At 38.9% G+C, this 18,876-nt stretch overlaps 1 protein-coding gene across 21 annotated transcripts in view; it reads left to right on the forward strand.

Moving 5' to 3' along the window:
- The window catches only part of PTPRD (protein tyrosine phosphatase receptor type D), a 1,795,899-nt gene extending 1,777,822 nt beyond the window's left edge, over positions 1-18,077 (forward strand). For all 21 annotated transcript variants that reach the window (XM_075931585.2, XM_075931586.2, XM_075931588.2 and 18 more), the window contains 3 exons: positions 5,814-5,968; positions 10,779-10,914; positions 14,199-18,077. In XM_075931585.2, coding sequence (XP_075787700.1) covers positions 5,814-5,968; positions 10,779-10,914; positions 14,199-14,267 — 360 coding nt within the window. In that variant the 3' untranslated portion in view covers positions 14,268-18,077. The remainder of the gene's footprint in view (positions 1-5,813; positions 5,969-10,778; positions 10,915-14,198) is intronic.
- The last annotated feature ends 799 nt before the right edge of the window (positions 18,078-18,876 follow it).

The raw sequence follows: 18,876 nt of genomic DNA on the forward strand, positions 1-18,876 counted from the left end.
ACAAGGTATGGCAGGGAAACTCCTACCGTGCTCCATCTTTGGAAGTACTGTAGAAATACTGTTTATTGCAGCAACATAGCAGGATACAGGACTTTAGAGCTATACACAGAGCTATACACATGAAATTACACATTACATATATGAAAAACCAATATTGGATAAAGGGTTCTTCAGTGAAGAAGAGAGAGGTTTAATGTGATCCAACAGCTGAAAGTTAATATGAGGCAAATTTAGAATATAAATAATGTGCAAAATACTAATAATGAAGGTAATTAACCAGTGGAATGACATATCAGTGTTGTGATGGATTCTCCCTCACTGGAAGATTTTTAAATCAAGATTAGCTGTTTTTCTAAAAAGATATGCTCTAGTTCAAACAGGAATTAATTCAGAAGTGCCCTATGGTCTGTGTTACATAGGAGGTCAGGCTAAATTATCACACTGGTGCCTTCTGGCCTCATAATCTGTGAATCTATTATTTCCTTTTATAATTATTACTACGTTGCTGATGTTATCATAGGCTATAATGAAAAGGTAGACTAGTACTTGAAACAGTTAGCTAAATGGCATTTTCACTAGCCAGAGGGCACATTAAGACTAGAATTGGACAAGGAAGCTGGAATGTGACTTTGCAAAGACAAAAACAGCCACAATTTAGATTGGCTACCACTTTACGTGAGCTACCACAATTGAGTAAGGTTCATCTGAATGATTTCTCTTCCGACGTGTCTCTGTGTAACAGTGCTGGAGATGACATGGCTCATAGCAGCAGTTTTCAACCATGCTTATAAACAAAGACAATCATACAGTCATGATAGCCAATTTCAATACCACCCTGGTACTTAGTAATATCATTCTCTTCTTCCTAAAACTGGAAGATATGTAAGAGACACAAGTGACCAGTTACATATTACAGATGGGCAGGAAAGAGTCAAAGATGTAGCTGATGATTAAAAAGCAACAAATAGTCCAGTAGCACTTTAAAGACTAACAAAATATGTAGATGGTATCATGAACTTTCATGGGCACAGCCCACTTCTTCAGATGACCAGAGTATTGGATGTCAAGAACCCAAATAAATGAGGGAAGAAGGGGGAGGGAGAGAAAGAAAAAAATGAGAGAGGGACAGAAAGAGGCAGAGGGTAGATATGTATCATAGAGAAAGCCAAATATATATGTAACTGGAAAATCTGGAAAACGACAGCTCATGATACCATCTACATATTTTTTTAGTCTTTAAAGTACTACCAGCTTTTTTGTTGTTTTTTAAGTTTTTTCTGTTACAGACTAACTCGGCTACCTCTCTGAAACTGATGAAAACAGTTTGCAAACAATCCCTTGGATAAAATGTATTCATATGGTGTTCATCAAAGACAACAAATCAATGTGTCCTACAAACATTGTTTGTAAAAATCAATCAGAATTAGTGAATAGTTTGCAAATTGATAAAAAAAGCAAAACTCATCAAATAAATTATTTGCCTCAATAGTTTGACTGTCTGTAGTATTAACACACCAGCTAAAGAGTTAATTGCTTTAACCTATGTTGAGTATAACTCGCCAGTCCTGTTGTGCTACCTCGCAATCCCTTAATGTTAATGTTTCCTTAGTGCTGCCCCAATGGTTCCAGGTGCTTTAAATGACTAATTGACAGGCTTAGAGGGGTATGTGGGCTGACTATCCAAAGGGGCTGAGAACCTGACTTCACTGGAAGTTGTGGGTGCTCAGCATGTACTAAAATCAGACCTAATCTTTTCTCAGGCCAGGCCTACACTACAACTGAGGTCGGCTTAATGTATGCAATTCCGGCTATGTAAAAACTGGAACTGGAGTCGGCGTACCTCACACAAACAACAGTGGAATTTATGTAACTAAATCATGGACATATCTAGAGCAGAAAAGCCCTTTATTTTTGTAACCATTCTTCCTCCTTTTGATGTGCAAAGTCATTTGTAACTTGATAATATCATCAGTGGCCTCGTGTGCTACTTTTAGTAGGTGTCAGTAGCAGAATTTGATGTGGAGCTCTGTGTTATTACTACACTGCACAGTGAACTGTCATAAAGTTCTGGTAACCTCCATGTCTGTTCCTGTCTGTGATTTCTAACTGTCTCTGTAAACTCTGAGGATCATCAGCTTGGAGTAGTTTCATGCAGCACCAGCCTATGAAATCTATTATATTTTCTATAAGCTCATCAAAAGGCAGTTGAATAGCCCAGTGAGAGGCAAAATAGAAGTCTAAATGGCCAGCCAATCAACACATTAAAAGAAACCTGGACCTCTTTTGCTCAGCACAGCAATCTGAAAGTTCATGTGCTGAAAACAGCACTTTTTACTCTGCAAACTCTTACAAATGTTCTTTAATAAAGATTTTAATAAAATGTGTACTTGGAAGTTGACTACTATGGGGAGATATCTCACTAAAAAAAGCAACACCATTTATAATGCCAGCAGCATGGGGAACATAATGTAAGAGATTATAGATCTGTTTCCAATCTGTTTTCATGCTAGTCTATCATCATCAGAGTGACTTTATAAACTATGCTATCATCGTTAAATACCACATAAGTTCTGTTAATTGCTATTAAAGCAAAAGAGGAACAGGTTTTACAGACTCCTTTCCTAGCAGTTGGTAATCTAAAGTATTCCACTTTTCAGCAAACTGCCCACTGCTGTAATCAGGCCCACTTTAAAGTTAAACCTTTACCAAAAAAAAAAAAGTTTCACAAAATAGAGATAGAAATTAGTGATCTTTCCAGCTGCTGCCTGAGCACAGTTTCGTCTTAAATTAGGTTTAGTCTAGTAGATTCTCCCTAAGCACAGGAACACTCTATGCCTGGAGCACCCACAAGGAAAAAATAGTTGGTGTTCAGCATCCACCGGTGGCCCTGCCAATCAACTCCTTTCTCTCCTTCTCTTTCTCCCTCCCTCTTTCCTTTCCTCTTTCCCAGTGCCTCCCATCTGCCACCATTGGCTGTTCAGCAACATTCAGGAGGTACGGGGGGGAAGGGAGGAGAGAAGAGACAGAGCGAAGGTGGGTCAAACTCAGAAGAAAAGGTGTTACAGGATGGGAGCAGAGAGCGGGCAGGAAAATGTGGGACTTGGGGAGGGCTTGGGGAAAGGGGTAGAGTGGGGATGAGGCCTGGACCAGTACAGGTTTCAAGCACCTCTGGGAAATGACAAAGTTTGTTCATGTGTTATCTAGGATGTTGCCAAAGTGTCTCACAGAAGGCTTTTCATTCTCTTCTTTGTTTAATTTGGGAGGCAGAGATTGTCAGCCATTTTGTTGCCAGAGCACCTTTTGCCATGTGATTTAGGGCTTAGTGCTGATTGTGCCTGTTAACTCACAGGGGCAGGACCCAACAGAGTTATGGATTCACTTCAAGACAGAGTCAATTAGGGATAGTTGCTTTTATAATTTCTCACTACGTCACTACTATTATAGGCTTAATACTGCCAGATGGTTACACAGCTACTGCAAAGTAATACGCCAATAAGCATAGGCAGAGCAATGCATAAAAGAGTAACAGGCACTTGGAAATGCATATGCCCCTTCATTCTGTGGGGAGTCCCATTCTGGTCACCTCGCACCAGGCCACAGTGGACATGGCTCTAGTTAGGGGGATCCAGGGCACCCTTTGAGGTCTAGGTCCCCGGTGAGACTCACTGGACACAGGACTCCCTACACTAGTTATTTACTGGGTGTGCGCATCCTGGTCCAATGCCACTCTCAAGTTCCCATGGGGCTAAGAACCGAGGTCATGTTATTTATCCCATTCTCGGCTCTCAGCTAGCAAGCATAGGGAGTTGCGGCTGATGAAGGCCGTCTGATAAAGAACATCTGGTATTTTCACCAGCACGGCTCATGGCTGACCTAGAGGAATACAAATTTAATCCCTGCAGACCTACATATGGCTTTTTATGTGACATTGCCTTTCGAGGGGACAAAGTAGTGTGCCTTTCTAGGGTAGCATGATACCAAGGAGGACATTACAAGAGAGGTTTATTCCTAAGAAAATGACATTTTTAGTAAGAAACATTAGCAAATAGCTGAAGCTAGATTTCCTAAGGGGTGTAATGCTCCAGAAAGCCAACCAAAATTGTGCTCTCAGGTGCAGTTTTTGAAATATGCATTTATTTTAATTGGATGAAACAAATTCTTCAACACTAGAGAGTTCACTTCGACTGAGGGGTTTTTTTTCAAAGGATACGAAGGATTGATGTGTCAGACTTAAACAATGTTTTTGTTGTTTCTCTGGATTGTAGCAAGAGGACTGTGTATAAGTTTCATTTGTAGATCTGGGAAGTAGAAAGTCAATGGACCAGTAGAGAAATCAGAAAAAGTGCTTAATTTGTTTAATTTTCAAATGATCTCTATTTCTGTTGTCAGAACAATCATGGTGAAGTATTTTGGTGTGAATATAAAGACTCCTGTGGCCCCTTACCTTCCAATCTGTTTTTTTTTTTTTTTTTTTGGTGGGGTTACTATAAGTGATTAGATGATTTGCTGGTTTAACTCTGTAAAAGACCATTTTGAAGAAATGGCATCTGGCGCTAGTTTCCTCTTTCCTCCTCTTGTACAATGCCACAGTTACTGCTTACAGGCATAGTGACTAGCATATGTTGTTTCAGTTTTCACGGCAGAAAAGTAGATGCCTTTAGGAAGTAAAAGGTGTCCAGAAGGCATGAAGGTTAACAGCAGTAGCTCAATTTGTGTCAGTCCTTTGATATGTCACCCCTTATACAGATTGACAGTGCTCAAAATCAGCAAGCATAACATCTGAGTATTTAAAACAACCATATTCCTTGGCATCATGTTAGATTATATTTTGCACTTATTTTACTAACCATTGGAAAATTGGCATTAAGATAAAGTCTTCATTTGACTTTAATACTTGTGGCTTTATTTCAGTATTAAGAATCATACAGTATTATGCAACTTTAATAACCAATAACTCTAATCATCACATAAGAAAGTAGCCACAGACGTGTGGACTGCTTCTGTAGATTTTAATGAGAGAAGGAATTTTCCATGTATAGGGTCATTAGTTTGTCTAGTCCAAGTTGCATTGTGAGTCAGTGGATGTTTAGTTACGTGAAATGAGTTGGTGGTCTCAGTCTAGTTCCTAATAGACAGATGCCCATATCACAAAAGAACACTCACATCCAGCATTCTTAGTGGCAGTCTTAACAGAGAAGACAAAGGACGAATGGGAAAAAACTACCTTTTTGTCTGTAGAGATGGCCCAGCCAAGCTGAGGTTGAAACATATTAGCCAGGTAGTGTGTGGGGAAACTTGCACTGCCACTGGCCATGCTGTACCTGTTTTCATACATTCCAAGGACAGAGGGGACCAATGTGATCATCTAATCTGACTTCTTCTATAACACAGGCCATAAAACTTAAGAGAGGATTTGAATCTTGTGGGCAATAAATCCAGCACTTCTCACAAGTACTTAATTAAAAAAATCCTGCCAATTAACTAACTCCCAACTTCCTTGTCCTCAAGCTCTCTTTTTCCAAGATCTAAATGTCAGACAACATCCTAGCCAATGCCGAGAGTAATTTGAGCATTGTCGTGGTTAATGAAATTGCCCTCTTATGTCAATGTGGTATAATATCTGCAAAACAAGAGGAAAAACATAAGCTCATCAGCATTGTGATTGGAAGCATCTTAGTAAATGTGATATTAGCCATCTTTGCTCTTTGCATATTTTCCCCTTCCCAATAATTGCTGTTCTGGTTTGCTGACTGACTGACTTTCATCTCCTGGAACATTCTTTTGTGGTATACTGTGTGTGCCTTTCCTTAAAGGACGGCCAGTCCCGAACAGTGAGGCAATTCCAGTTCACTGACTGGCCAGAACAAGGAGTGCCAAAGTCGGGAGAAGGATTTATTGACTTCATAGGCCAAGTTCATAAAACAAAAGAGCAGTTTGGTCAGGATGGACCGATCTCTGTTCATTGTAGGTAAGTAAAAAACTGCAATGCAGATTGATTTTTTTCTTGACTAAGAAGATTTTTTTTAAGTTTTACAGTTGACTTTAGAGGGTGGCTAATTGGTGTGAAAGTTCAGATATGAATGGAATGACTTCCCAAATGAACAACAATCCAATGCAAATCCTTCTTTTCAATAACGTTAGAACTAAACTGTGGCAAAATTCCATATTGACACTCAAGGTGCCTCTCACATAAGAGCAAATGTGATTTTTTTTTCCTTACAAATTATCTTTGCCACAGGATAAAAACAAACCTGGTCTATGCTGCACAGTGGGAAATGCCTTATTACAGAGTGATGTGCCCGATTTTGTTTTAAATAGTAATTAGGAGTGAGGCCATTATGGTGATGAAGATCATTACCAGTAAATATGCTAGATGTCCTTGAGTAGCAGGCTGGGGATGGTTGTCAAAATAGGCCAAATAAAAATGGCTACTACATTAAGCAATCCAGTGCAATAAGAATCATAGCGTTCAGACACTGTGTTTTTTGACTAGTCAGCTAAAAGCTCTGAATGTGGAGCTTATCCTCTCAGAAGGTGCAGTATTCCCTCTGTTTCTTTTATCAATGAGTGACAGTGGCTTTTAGGATCAGGCCCTAGAAATAATCCAGAGTGAAGTTTTATAATTTTTATTTTACGCCTACAGCTTTTGGTGGCAATATTCTAAAGTCTCTAGCAGATGCTAAAGAGAATATATTTATCTTTGATTTCTTGATTAATACATTGCTTTCAATAAATTCTATTAGGAGTTAGAAATTAATTTTGTAATAATTAAATGGTGGTTTTGATGGTTTACATTTTATTGTTTCTGTAATGGGGGACATTTAATGTAGGTACAAGTTTCTTTCTATGGGCTGAATGGTGCCTTTTTCTCCCATGGAAAACCCAGATAAACTCATTTGGGAGAGGGGGTATATAGAAAAGAACTGAAAGGGAAATATTCTAGCCCTGCCAAATCCAGCAACAGCCGTTGTTGAACAGTATCTGCGCAACTGCTCTACTGCCTTGGTGGAATTTAGTACCAGCTGAGACCCACTGCACTTCCCTAAACAGGAAGTTTAAGCTGGTGGATCTGCTGGACCATCTATACCCCTCCTTTGCTGTGTCTTTTAGGGTACATCTAGACTACAAGCCTCTTTCGAAAGGGAGTGTATAGATAGCAACCAGTATTTTTGAAAAAGAGAGCTGCTTTTTTGAAAGAGAGCACACAGGCAGTCTGGATGCTCTCCTTTGAAAAAGCACTGTTAGCGTTCAATAATGCCTTTTTTCAAAAGAGCACTTTTGAAAAAAGGCATTATTCCTTATAAAATGAGGTTTTCTGCAGACAAAAAAAATGCCGCATTCTTTTAATTTAATTTTGAAAGAATGTGGCAGCAATCTAGAAGCAAGTGAAGATTTTTCGATAAAAACCCTGTAGTTTAGAATCATAGAATCATAGAATCATAGAATAATAGGACTGGAAGGGACCTCGAGAGGTCATCGAGTCCAGCCTCCCGCCCTCAAGGCAGGATCAAGCTCCGTCTACACCATCCCTGACAGATGTCTATCTAACCTGTTCTTAAATATCTCCAGAGAGGGAGATTCCACCACCTCCCTTGGCAATTTATTCCAATATTTGACCACCCTGACAGTTAGGAATTTTTTCCTAATGTCCAATCTAAACCTCCCCTGCTGCACTTTAAGCCCATTACTCCTTGTCCTGTCCTCAGAAACCAAGAGGAACAAATTTTCACCTTCCTCCTTGTGACACCCTTTTAGATATTTGAAAACCGCTATCATGTCCCCCCTTAATCTTCTTTTTTCCAAACTAAACAAGCCCAGTTCATGAAGCCTGGCTTCATAGGTCATGTTCTCTAGACCTTTAATCATTCTTGTCGCTCTTCTCTGCACCCTTTCCAATTTCTCCACATCTTTCTTGAAATGTGGCGCCCAGAACTGGACACAGTACTCCAGCTGAGGCCTAACTAGTGCAGAATAGAGCGGCAGAATGACTTCACGAGTTTTGCTTACAACACACCTGTTGATACAACCTAGAATCATATTTGCTTTTTTTGCAACAGCATCACACTGTTGACTCATAAGCATCACACTGCATCACACTGTTTAGACATGCAACAGCATCACACTGTTTAGACACACCCTTAATGCCTACTACATACTGCAAAGAAGAAAGGCATCTCAGAATCCCTCTGAGGGATGTTCATTGGTACATAGGGGATAATGAATTATCTTACACATCCTCTCTAATATTAGCCCTGTCCAACCCTAAGGGTGTATCTAGACTACGCTAGACTTTCGAAAGAGGATATGGAATTCCATGGGAATTTGCATATCTTCTTTCAAGCTCACTTTCAAAAGCAGCACTTTCAAAAGTGAAAGTAATTAAGACGCAGTTTTGTCGGTGAACCCTCCCGTTTTTCGACAAGCCGTTTTTCCTTAAAAAATGAGGTTTACGCGGCTTGTTGACAAACAGAAGGGTTTGCCAACAAAACCGCATCTTAATTACTTTCACTTTCAAAAGTGCCACTTTCGAAAATGAGCTCGAAAGAAGAGATGCAAATTCTTGTGGAATTTGCATATCCTCTTTCGAAAGTTTAGCGTAGTCTAGATACGCCCTAACTGGCTTTAGGATTTATATGCCAACGGAGTGGTGGGCAATATAATTCTTTACAAGCTCTGCCATGTGTGATGTTGAGATGAGATGCAATCATAATGGGCTCGGAGTCATAAGTCAATGGGAGCTGCACCATTGACTTCAGTGGGAACAAGATCAGGCTCAGTTAGATCATCTATCTTCTTTCTTGGATGCCTTATTGGCAGTGAAATAGTTAACATTACTGACATCTAAATTGTCATTATTAGGATCGTTCAGAATCAACATCTTGTAGACATGGAGCAATTCATGTTTCTTTACAAATTCTTGACTGCTATATAATTCAGCCTCTCCTCTGCAGCCCTTTTATAAAAATTGCTTGTGGTCTGTATTCCAGACTATTTTCAAGGGACTTATTTGTAAAATGGGAGCTCAGGGAAATTCCTCACCCTCTGAACTTCCTGCTTCTCAGTTCCCTGTAATTTTCCTCTCTTCTATATGTTTTTTCCTGTGGTTTGCTTACCTGTATTAGAGTAAACCACCGTGACTCAGAACTATAAGATACTGAGTGATTTCTACTTCTCTAGGGTGTCAAACCAGTGTGTTACTACTTAAACTTTCTAACCTCATTAAGCAATTAATTAAAAAGCACTTAGGTCAACTAAGGACTTTTCTGGAAATCCAAGGCTCAGAAATAGTGTATGGTAGGACCAGCTCAAGGTATGCCAGGTTAGTGGCCGCACGGGATCCTCCTGTGCTTATACATGGCACTTTCTTTTTCAGCATCCCGTGTCAGCTGATATCTAAGACCTTATCAATCCTCTGGTCTATCCTAACACAGACCATCCTTTAAAGATAAACTTCTCCCCTTTGCAAAAACTTCCTTGCTTAAGCCTAGCTCATAAAATACTTACTAGCCCCTTCCCTAGCGCACAAACCCTGCTACCTTCCCCTAATGAAAAGCATCCTTCTCAAACCAGAATAAGTATCTGGGGTTATAGAACTCCGGCAAAGGCTCTCTGACTTTTACTCAACAGATGGCTCTATGAACAACATGTCTGGCCCTTTTATGTACTATCATAGCAGAACAGAGTTTATTGCTTTGTTTGAGTAGGACTGTATGAGATTGATCTTTAAAAGCTGCTAAAGGTATTGTGGATTTCATTGAACAACACTGTTACAGCTTTTTAGAAATCCTAAACATCCTTTGGTGAAGAGATGCCACACTGTTTAAATATGCTTGTCAGCTTCAGCCCATAGTAAATGAATCCATCCATTTTTGGCAGACTTTATTCAAGCGTTACACTTGCTGCTTAATTAGGATCTGAAAATGTGGAGATTTTTCATATTATTCAGAGTCTTCCTCATTAACCAACTCTCCAGATGCTTTTTTGTGTTTCTCAAGAACACAACAGTGTGAATTAATTCCCTTCTCTTGCTGGTTAAAAAGTTCTAAATAGTTGTCTTATAGTAATAAGGAGTTGAAAAATACCAGCCTTGGAAGCAATCAGACTTGCTTAAAAGATTCATCCTTTCATGTTACAGTTGTCAAAGTTGTTGTACATGAAGAGGAAGCATTGTTATATTCCTCTATAATATAAGTTATATTTTTTTCTCAAACACCATATTTATATCACATTATGTGTATGAATATTGAAAATTGTGTTAAGTTCTCCATTAAACAATAAAAGCTAAGAAACTGAAAGATACAGCTGATGCTCTGTCCTTAGCTTACCCTTGCATAATTCAGGGTTCTGGGAACAGGGAGTAATCTAACATACCATATGTAACAGGACCTAAATAAGTTGAGATAAGGATACAGAGGTAATCTAAATTCTGGCTTCCATTTCTTTTTTCATTTCCAATTAGACTATTGGCAGGCCGGTGAACCCTCTCATTTTCCCCTACCACATGCTGACCACTGTACATTCTTGGTCACAAACAAAAACATTAAAAATACTTCCTGGTTATCCAACTTTCACTAGAAATTCAGTAGTACAAATTTGAGTTTGCCAGAGAATGTCCACTTTGTCAATATGTATAATTTCCACACAGAAGTTTTGCTTATAGAGCCTTTTCTCATGTGGATGACCATGCACATATGGTATATTGTATCCACAGCTAAATAGTCAGCCAATTCTTTTCAATAGTTTAAATGTCTGTTAACATTCCTTTTTTATTGCAATAGTGCGGGTGTTGGGAGAACTGGAGTATTCATAACCCTGAGCATCGTGTTGGAAAGAATGAGATATGAAGGTGTTGTAGATATCTTCCAGACAGTCAAAATGTTAAGGACACAACGGCCAGCCATGGTACAGACAGAGGTGAGAAGAACAATATCCATATGCATTTACTGGGTCAGGGTAGGTGGCTGGGTGGATGCAAAATTAGAAATGGAAGATGGAGGGGGTGGGGGGTTACATAGCCAGGAATATATAGAAAAGGTATTAGGAATGTGCAAGGTTAACCATCAAGCATCACCTTTCATGAGTGATGCTTACTGGTTTCAGTTTACTGATGGGGCCTGGAGCAGCTTCCTGCCTGCCGTGGGCAGGAGGCACTCCAGTCTTATGTGGGGCATGCCACAGGCAGGGGCTGCTCCAACCAGGATGGAGTGGCTCCCCTGCTCACCCCTGTTTAATCGGTTAACCGGTTCAACGTCACGATTAACTAGTTAACCAATTAAGTGGGATTTTAGACCCCTGTAAGGTATACAATTTATGTTCCTTTCTTAAGTACTGTACCTATGTGTGTAGACAATGCTGTGCATTTATGGGAGTATTTATACTGTTTCCCATTCTATGGATGGGGAATACTACAGCCAGGGAAATGTCAATTTTAGTGGTGTTTGAATAAAATATTTGTGTGAATCTATTTCCTAGAAGAAACTTGAGATGGAAACTTTGCCCATATCATGTTTAATGTTTCTTCAGGCTAGGAATCTATGTTCATAATCAGGGTGCAAACTTTAGCCTGTGGGTGCACCCATTGGCTTGTGTTCATTTAGAGGGCCGAATGGGTCTTGTGACTTGAAACTGAGACTATAGAGTTGTCGTGGATGTCCAAGCCTCATATAAAAACCAAATCTGACAGGAGTGCAAGCATTGCATCCCTATGAAAAAAACTGAAGTGCAAGTTTTTGCCCTGGGACAATTTAAAGTTAGAGGACTCAGTGTCAGAGAGAGCACTGCAATCTGGGGAGGGGGAGGTCTTGAGCAAGGACAGCCAGACTGCTCTTGGCTCCAATTTAGGAATCATCCCAATTCATAAAGAATACTTCAGCACTTACTTAACTTTAATCAGATGCTTAAATACATGCTGTATGTCATGAATTGGAGCCTTGGACTCAGCTGTATGTCATCAGGCCATACCCATTAAAAAAGGAGAATGAAAAGGCGGGAGGAAAAGCATTTATAGGATCTTCTATAGCATTGGCCATTAAAATGTGTTTATGATTTGAAATTTAATATTGATCCCTGCTGTTTGCCATTTTGCTCTAAGAAAATGACACTTGTTCAATAAAAATTATATGGCCTTCCTTTTAGTGTTTTACGCACGCACACACACACTCTCTTAAAATGAAATTAGACCATTTTTAAAGTTTTATCACTTAGCCAAGTAATTCACTGATACAAAATTGAAGAGTAAACGCCATTTATTTTCCATTACCATTATTGCAGTAGAAAATGTACATCTAAGCAAAATAAGAAATATCTACTTTCTGTCCCATTGGTTCCTAGAAACAAATCTAGCATATAGAAAAATAGGCCTTTGTGGTGCCCACATAAATACAATGCTAGACTGTGCCATGTAAATACTTTCCCTCTTGCTACATCAGCTTCCTTGTAAATGATGCGCTCCCACTCTGAACTGAAAGTAGAAATCTGCCATGTGCTGTGTTAATTTCATCCAAGTGTTTGTGGCTTAGAAGTGTGGGTCTCAGTCCTGCAAATTGTGGAGCACTTTAATTCCCAACCAGCTCATAAGTTGAAATCGTTGTTTATTCCTATGCTGAAAATTAATGATGTGTTTAAGTACTTTGCAGGATCATGACCAGAGTACTCGTACCTTGCAGGAAGGTGTCACTAATGATCATGGCAAATTACATGAACTGAAGTGGGTGCATTATGATATGACACTGCTGGTGCAGTGAAAGCCATTGAATTGTGATCTGAGTAAAATGAAACCCAGGTTCTTAGAGTTGCAGCACTGTAGCATCACATGAACAAGTCCTCTAGGCTGCTTTTGTATTCTGGGGGGAGGGGAGGAGGCGGGGGTTTTGGAAACAACTTTTGTTCTTTCTCAGTGAGTGGGGTGTGCAAGTTTACTGCACTCTAGGGGTATGTCTAGACTACATGGCTCCATCAACGGAGCCATGTAAACTAGTTTATCTGGCATAAGCAAAGAAGCGGGGATTTAAATAATCCCCGCTTCATTAAAATAAACATGGCCACCGCTCTGTGCTGACGATCAGCTGATCCAGCACAGCGTGGCAGTCTAGACACGGATCTGTCGGCTGGGGAAGCCTTTGCCGACCGATCCCTTATGCGTCATAAAACAAGGTTTACAGGATCGGTCGGCAAAGGCTTCCGCAGCCGACAGATCTGCGTCTAGACTGCTGTGCCGGATCAGCTGATCGTCGGCACAGCGCGGCAGCCATGTTTATTTTAATGAAGCGGGGACTATTTAAATCCCCGCTTCTTTGCCTATGCCAGGTAAACTAGTCTAGACATACCCTAGCATAGAGACTGTTACTTATGTGTGCAAATGAGATGAAGTGCTTTTCATTTCCACACTTTTGCTTTCAGGTGCAGAGGATAAAAAGGGACATAGGCCAGTGTGCCCTCTAAGCTGCATGACAGCACAACTTCACAGGTGATTATTCAGCCCTGCCCAGTCAGTCAGCTCTGTGCATGGAGCCCTGAGCCTCTAAGTGGGTGGAGCTGATTAATCGCCTGTGAAGCGGTGCTGCTGAGCAGCTTAGAGGGAACACTGATGCAGGTCATGCTGAAGAGACTTGGCATGAACTGTGAGCTGCATCATATCAATGAGGTGCTGAATTTACCATGCCCTCCTGTGGGCAGGAATAATTTGGTCATTGTGCAACAAGGCAGGAATGGATCTCTCCATGCTTCCTGAACTGCTATTTTTACCTTGTGTTTATGGGTGCAATGCGCCAGACCTGGGCTGTGAGAGACTTAGGTCAGAATTAGTCAAATTCATTGAGATATTATTTGAATATTTTATTAGCAAGTCTCAAACAGTATGAAAGAATGCAAAAGGTAAATCTCAATTCACTCCCCTCAGACAAAAAAGCTTTCTGCTAATCCTCTCGTATGCTTTCAGAACAACAAATACTCGGTAAATGAATATATATTCACCTCATAAATAAGCAGGCTCCATCTAAGGAGAAGGTTATTGCATTCAATGAGAATGGCAACCCATCTTTGTTTACTGTAATACAAACCAGTGTGTTCTGTTGATGTCAGCAGGAGGATATCGCTGAACTGCTGTGGCCTCTGTGGGATATAGTGTATTCACAGAGTCTCTGATTAAATAAAAAAATAACAAACAGGTTTTTATATTTTCTCTCCTCTCTTTCTTCCAGGATCAATACCAGTTTGGCTATCGAGCTGCGCTGGAATACTTGGGCAGCTTCGATCACTATGCAACGTAAACCCCCCCTGACCCATCCTGGATTTTTACTGCAGGCCCTTTAAGATCCAGAGAGCCTCTTCTGAGCCATACAGTGTGCTTGAGAAGTACTTCTTAACTCCTAGCTAAAGACCAATTAGTGGGAATATGAAAAAAAAACACACACACAAACCCCAAGAACTATTCCAGATGGACCAAGAATTCACAGTTTAATAACCTAACCTGAAATATAATAAAAGAATCCTGACTGGTGAGGCGTCTGAAGGATCTCATTTACAGATACCTCAAGGATTCAACTTTGGTTGAAATTAAAGGGAAGAGGAGATTATTGCAAAGAACCATCATCTTGTTCAGGATTGCATGATTGTTGCAAAGATGAATGTTGAGAGTACTGCAATTCAGTCCAAGATGTTTGTTAAAAGGCCGGCAGCTGGCTTCTTAAAACAAAATGGACTCTTTGCTTCAACATCACCCCTTCCCACCATAATGCTCATAATAACACTTTAAGGGAATTGGGGGAATGTTTAAAAAGAAAGTCCTTGATTTAGTTTTTTAGTATTGTAAAGATACTGCTGACCTGTGCTTCATTTTTAACCGTGTAAACTTTTTTCCTTTTTTTAATAAGAGTTTATCATTTGATGAAGTGAATTTAAAAAAGGTTGCATAACTGTTCATTTTTTGTTTCAGAATTGTAGGGTTTTTTTAAGCTGTGGAACTGTTACCTGTAATATCTTGCTGTAGAAATGTTAAATAATTTGAAAATTTGCACATTTTTGTGCAGTCCTATATTTATCTACAGTACCACATTCTTCTTAGATATTACAGTTTGGTTTATTTTTTTTAAAGAAATACTAAATCAGTTAATCAAAGTGGGGCTTTTTTGGTTTCTTTTGGAATCAACAGGGAGGCGCAAAGTATAAAGCTGCTGCTAATTCACACACACACACGTGTGTGCACACTTTCTTTATAACTGTCTAGCTATATCTATCTATCTGTATATCTTCAGGGATACAGACAGATAGATATATACACACATAAATATATATATAGATGCATCAGTTCTTCCATGACTTGGATTTATTGAAGTGGTGAGAGAGTTTTCCAGAATACTACATTCAACCCATGTGGTACTTTTCAAACATCTTTGCATTTCCAAGCTCCATAGCTTTTTGGTTAGAAGGGAATGAGGAATGCACATCAGTGATATTTGAACCTCACCCCAACTGGGAAAAAAATATTGTTTATATACACAAAGACACACACACACACACACACACGTTATGTGGTTGAAGCTTCAAATGAAGTTCAGTATTTGTAACACTATAGTGCAATAATAAACCATATTATTAAGTATAGGAGGTGTGCATGTGGGGAAGGTCAGTGCATATCCCTTTAGGAGGGGAGAATGTTGTAATATACTAGCTATCAAGATGTTTAAAACGTGTATTCAGTCATATATTGTCTATGGTATGTGCTAAGAAATTTGCATTTATGATGTGTAACAGAGCAAAGCCAAACTCATGTTGCTCTGTTAATAAATCAGAAATATTTTGTGGCATACAGCATCATTTAGAGATGCTGTTTTTTATTTTTATTTCACATTTTAGAGTGCCTTATATTGATGCCTATTTTGATAGCATTTCTTTAAGTTTTCTTTTGTCTGTATTTCCATTAGTTAATTCATATCTTTGTTACTCTTTTCCGTTAAAGCACATGTACAAAACACTTTGAATAATATGCATTCCTGGTTTTTAACCAAATATGGGATGTTAATAAATACAAGCCCAGAACACTTGGGTAGTCAGGGCCCTTTATCTTTTCATAACTCCAACAGACATACCACAATTTTAAAGTTCCTTCCAAATTGGCTCTCATAAACCACAGTGTTGATGATTACGGTATTGTCATTGCAGAGATGTAGGACTGCAATCGTAGTAAGTAATAGTTGTTGTTAGCAGTACTCATGCATCATTCCTTTAATTTAGGGCCAACTCCTGCTTGCAATACACGTGGCTCACTGAATGGGCTCACTGAAATCAAATTATCAGTCGCAATGGGACTATTAGTATGAATAAGGCAAGCAGGATTTAGCCCTCGGAGTATGTTTTAAAAGGTTTTGCTTTCCATTTGAGAAAAAAATTCTTTAAACAGTATAAAATATTTTCTGAGATTCTACAGGAAGCCATTTACAATGGCCCGGGTCTCTATCATGCCTTGTACCATGTTAGCACAAAAATTGAAGGAACTCTTTCTTTCAGGTGTCAGATAAGTATCATCCATATAGTTCAGCTATGTTGATGTAACAGACAGGATTTTTTTTCCTTCCATATTTCCCATCGTTAATAGAAAGAAATGTATGAAAGACCAAACACTAGCAAGCATTGTATTTGAGCACTTTTGTAAAAAAAACAAACAAACAAAACAAAACAAAAACAAATATAAATATATATATATATATAATAATAAAAGTATTATAGAAGGCTACCTCAAGAATGAGATTCTATAACTTATATCAGAACCAGAGAAGAATGTGCACTATGTTTCTTTTTTCTTCTTCTTCTTCTTTTTTGATTTGTATCTTTTGAAGAATTATTAAAGTGCCAGATTACGTAGTGCAGTTGTGTTCTTTTAGCCAAATATAGTCAGACATTCACACCATTTTAGAAGCATAGACTAGAGAGGGCTGTTGCACACCAGAGCTGTTAACAGGTCAGAGTTTTCTTTCCACTGAAACTTTTGAAAATTCTAAAGAAAATGGGGGGAAAAACTGAAATAAATAGCGAGTGAGGGAAAGTATTGTAGGGCAAATGAGATTGCGAATATTCCAATAATCTTGCTATTCAGGAGTTGTTTCTAAAGATAACTCTGTTAGCATCATTGATGTGCATTCCACTTTCTGTACACTAATGTATAGTCATTCTATAGTTAGTTTAAAGAAAAAGCATCTTTCATTTTCCATAATCTTCCAAGCTTAGAATTGGTTTCATCAGCATAACCAGTACGGTGCTATTATTTACCTATGTATGTGTAGTTATGTATAATTTTGTAATTAGTTACAATGGAAAAAACTCAAAATATATAAAAATGATTTGTACAGAACTTTATTTTAGCTCTTTTTTTTAAAATGATTTGCATGGTTAGACAATGGAGAGGCTGGCTGGGGGAAGGGAGGGCCCTCTAGGGAGATCTGCACTTTCTATACCTTTGTACTATGCACTGCCCTATTGATTCTACACCCAATAATGTTATTACTTGAACCCATCTGTAAGAAACTGCTTATGAAAATCCACTTGTGTGTATGTAAATAACACAGAACATGTAAAAATGGAGGGGGGGAAGAATGTTTGCAACAACAAAAAATGCAACTGCTTTTTTCCCTTTTATTCTTCTTTCCATCTTTTTTTTGTGTTTTTTTTTGTTTGTTTTGGTCGATTGGGTTTTTTTTGTTTGTTTGTTTGTTGGGGTTCTCTGATACTCCAGCAGATATCAGAAGGCTGCAAGTCCCGTCATCCCCATCTGTTACGTGGCTTTGCCATCCAAGCTTGGAGTGTCTTTACAAAGATAATAAAAGTTGTGTTCTTTGCTCTCGTTTTGGATGCATAGACTGAAAAATTTTAAAAAAAATTACCTTGTAAAATGGCTTGTTAAAAAAATACAATTACCTCTAATTAGTAGTACGCGTAAATGTTTTACAGAATGAAAGGCGTGCTTTTTATTTTCTTACTTCGTTACATTGGTGGCGAAAGAAAGTCTGTATGAAAATCAGTTCTTTGCTGACACAAGTTCCATTTGTTACAAATGAATTCTAATAAAAATGTCAGTGTTATGCAGCCATGGTCTTGTTTTCTTAAGCAGAGCTTTTGGAATCAAAACAGTTTGTTTTTTCTTTGTCATGGAGGAGTCAAACTGAAACTCTAAAGGAGTTGTTAATCTTAACTAGTAGCAAGGCACTGGAAAATGCATTTCCAAGTTAGCAAATAGGTTGTCCTCAGTGATGATTTTTGAGCTATGAGGGGCAGATCCTCAACTGATACAATTTGTCAACGTTCAATGGACTTTAACCCTTACATTACTGAAATTTACAATTGATGATCTGCCCCATTGTATTTAAGGAATTGCTTCCATTGGCTTAAGAAAATTACACTTTGTCCCATATTTAAGAAGCAAACCCAGAGATAATGGGATGTGCATTTTTCATCATATTCTAGGTGAGTTGTGAGTTCTTAACACTCCTCAGGATTTGGTTCTGATGCCTTAAGTTCTGGAATGAATTAAAAATATTCCACATTTGTTGGTCAGACTGGTTATTTGGATATTGGTATGGAGGCAGTGATCTCAGCTCTGTAACTTGGCTTCAGGGGACCAGGGAGCTGGCCCAGAAGCATAGGGTAGTGAAAAGGCCCAGAGAACAGAAAGGTGAAGTGCAGTGGCTTTGTCAGCACCCTGGGAAGCATCCCTAAGAGGGTCTTCTGTGACCTCATCCTGTCACAGTGGTGCAGCGAGCAGAGTAAATGTGCACAGCTGATTACACTGGATTCTAGTAGTGATTTTAAGTGGGTTCTAAGTGTGTTTTTTAGAGGGGAGACAGAGTAGTTACTGGTTTGTTATTTTCTGTTGGCTTATTTCAGGTA

The sequence above is a fragment of the Pelodiscus sinensis genome, chromosome 6 (assembly GCF_052426305.1).
Source record: "Pelodiscus sinensis isolate ZL-2025 chromosome 6, ASM5242630v1, whole genome shotgun sequence".
Lineage (NCBI taxonomy): Eukaryota > Metazoa > Chordata > Testudines > Trionychidae > Pelodiscus > Pelodiscus sinensis.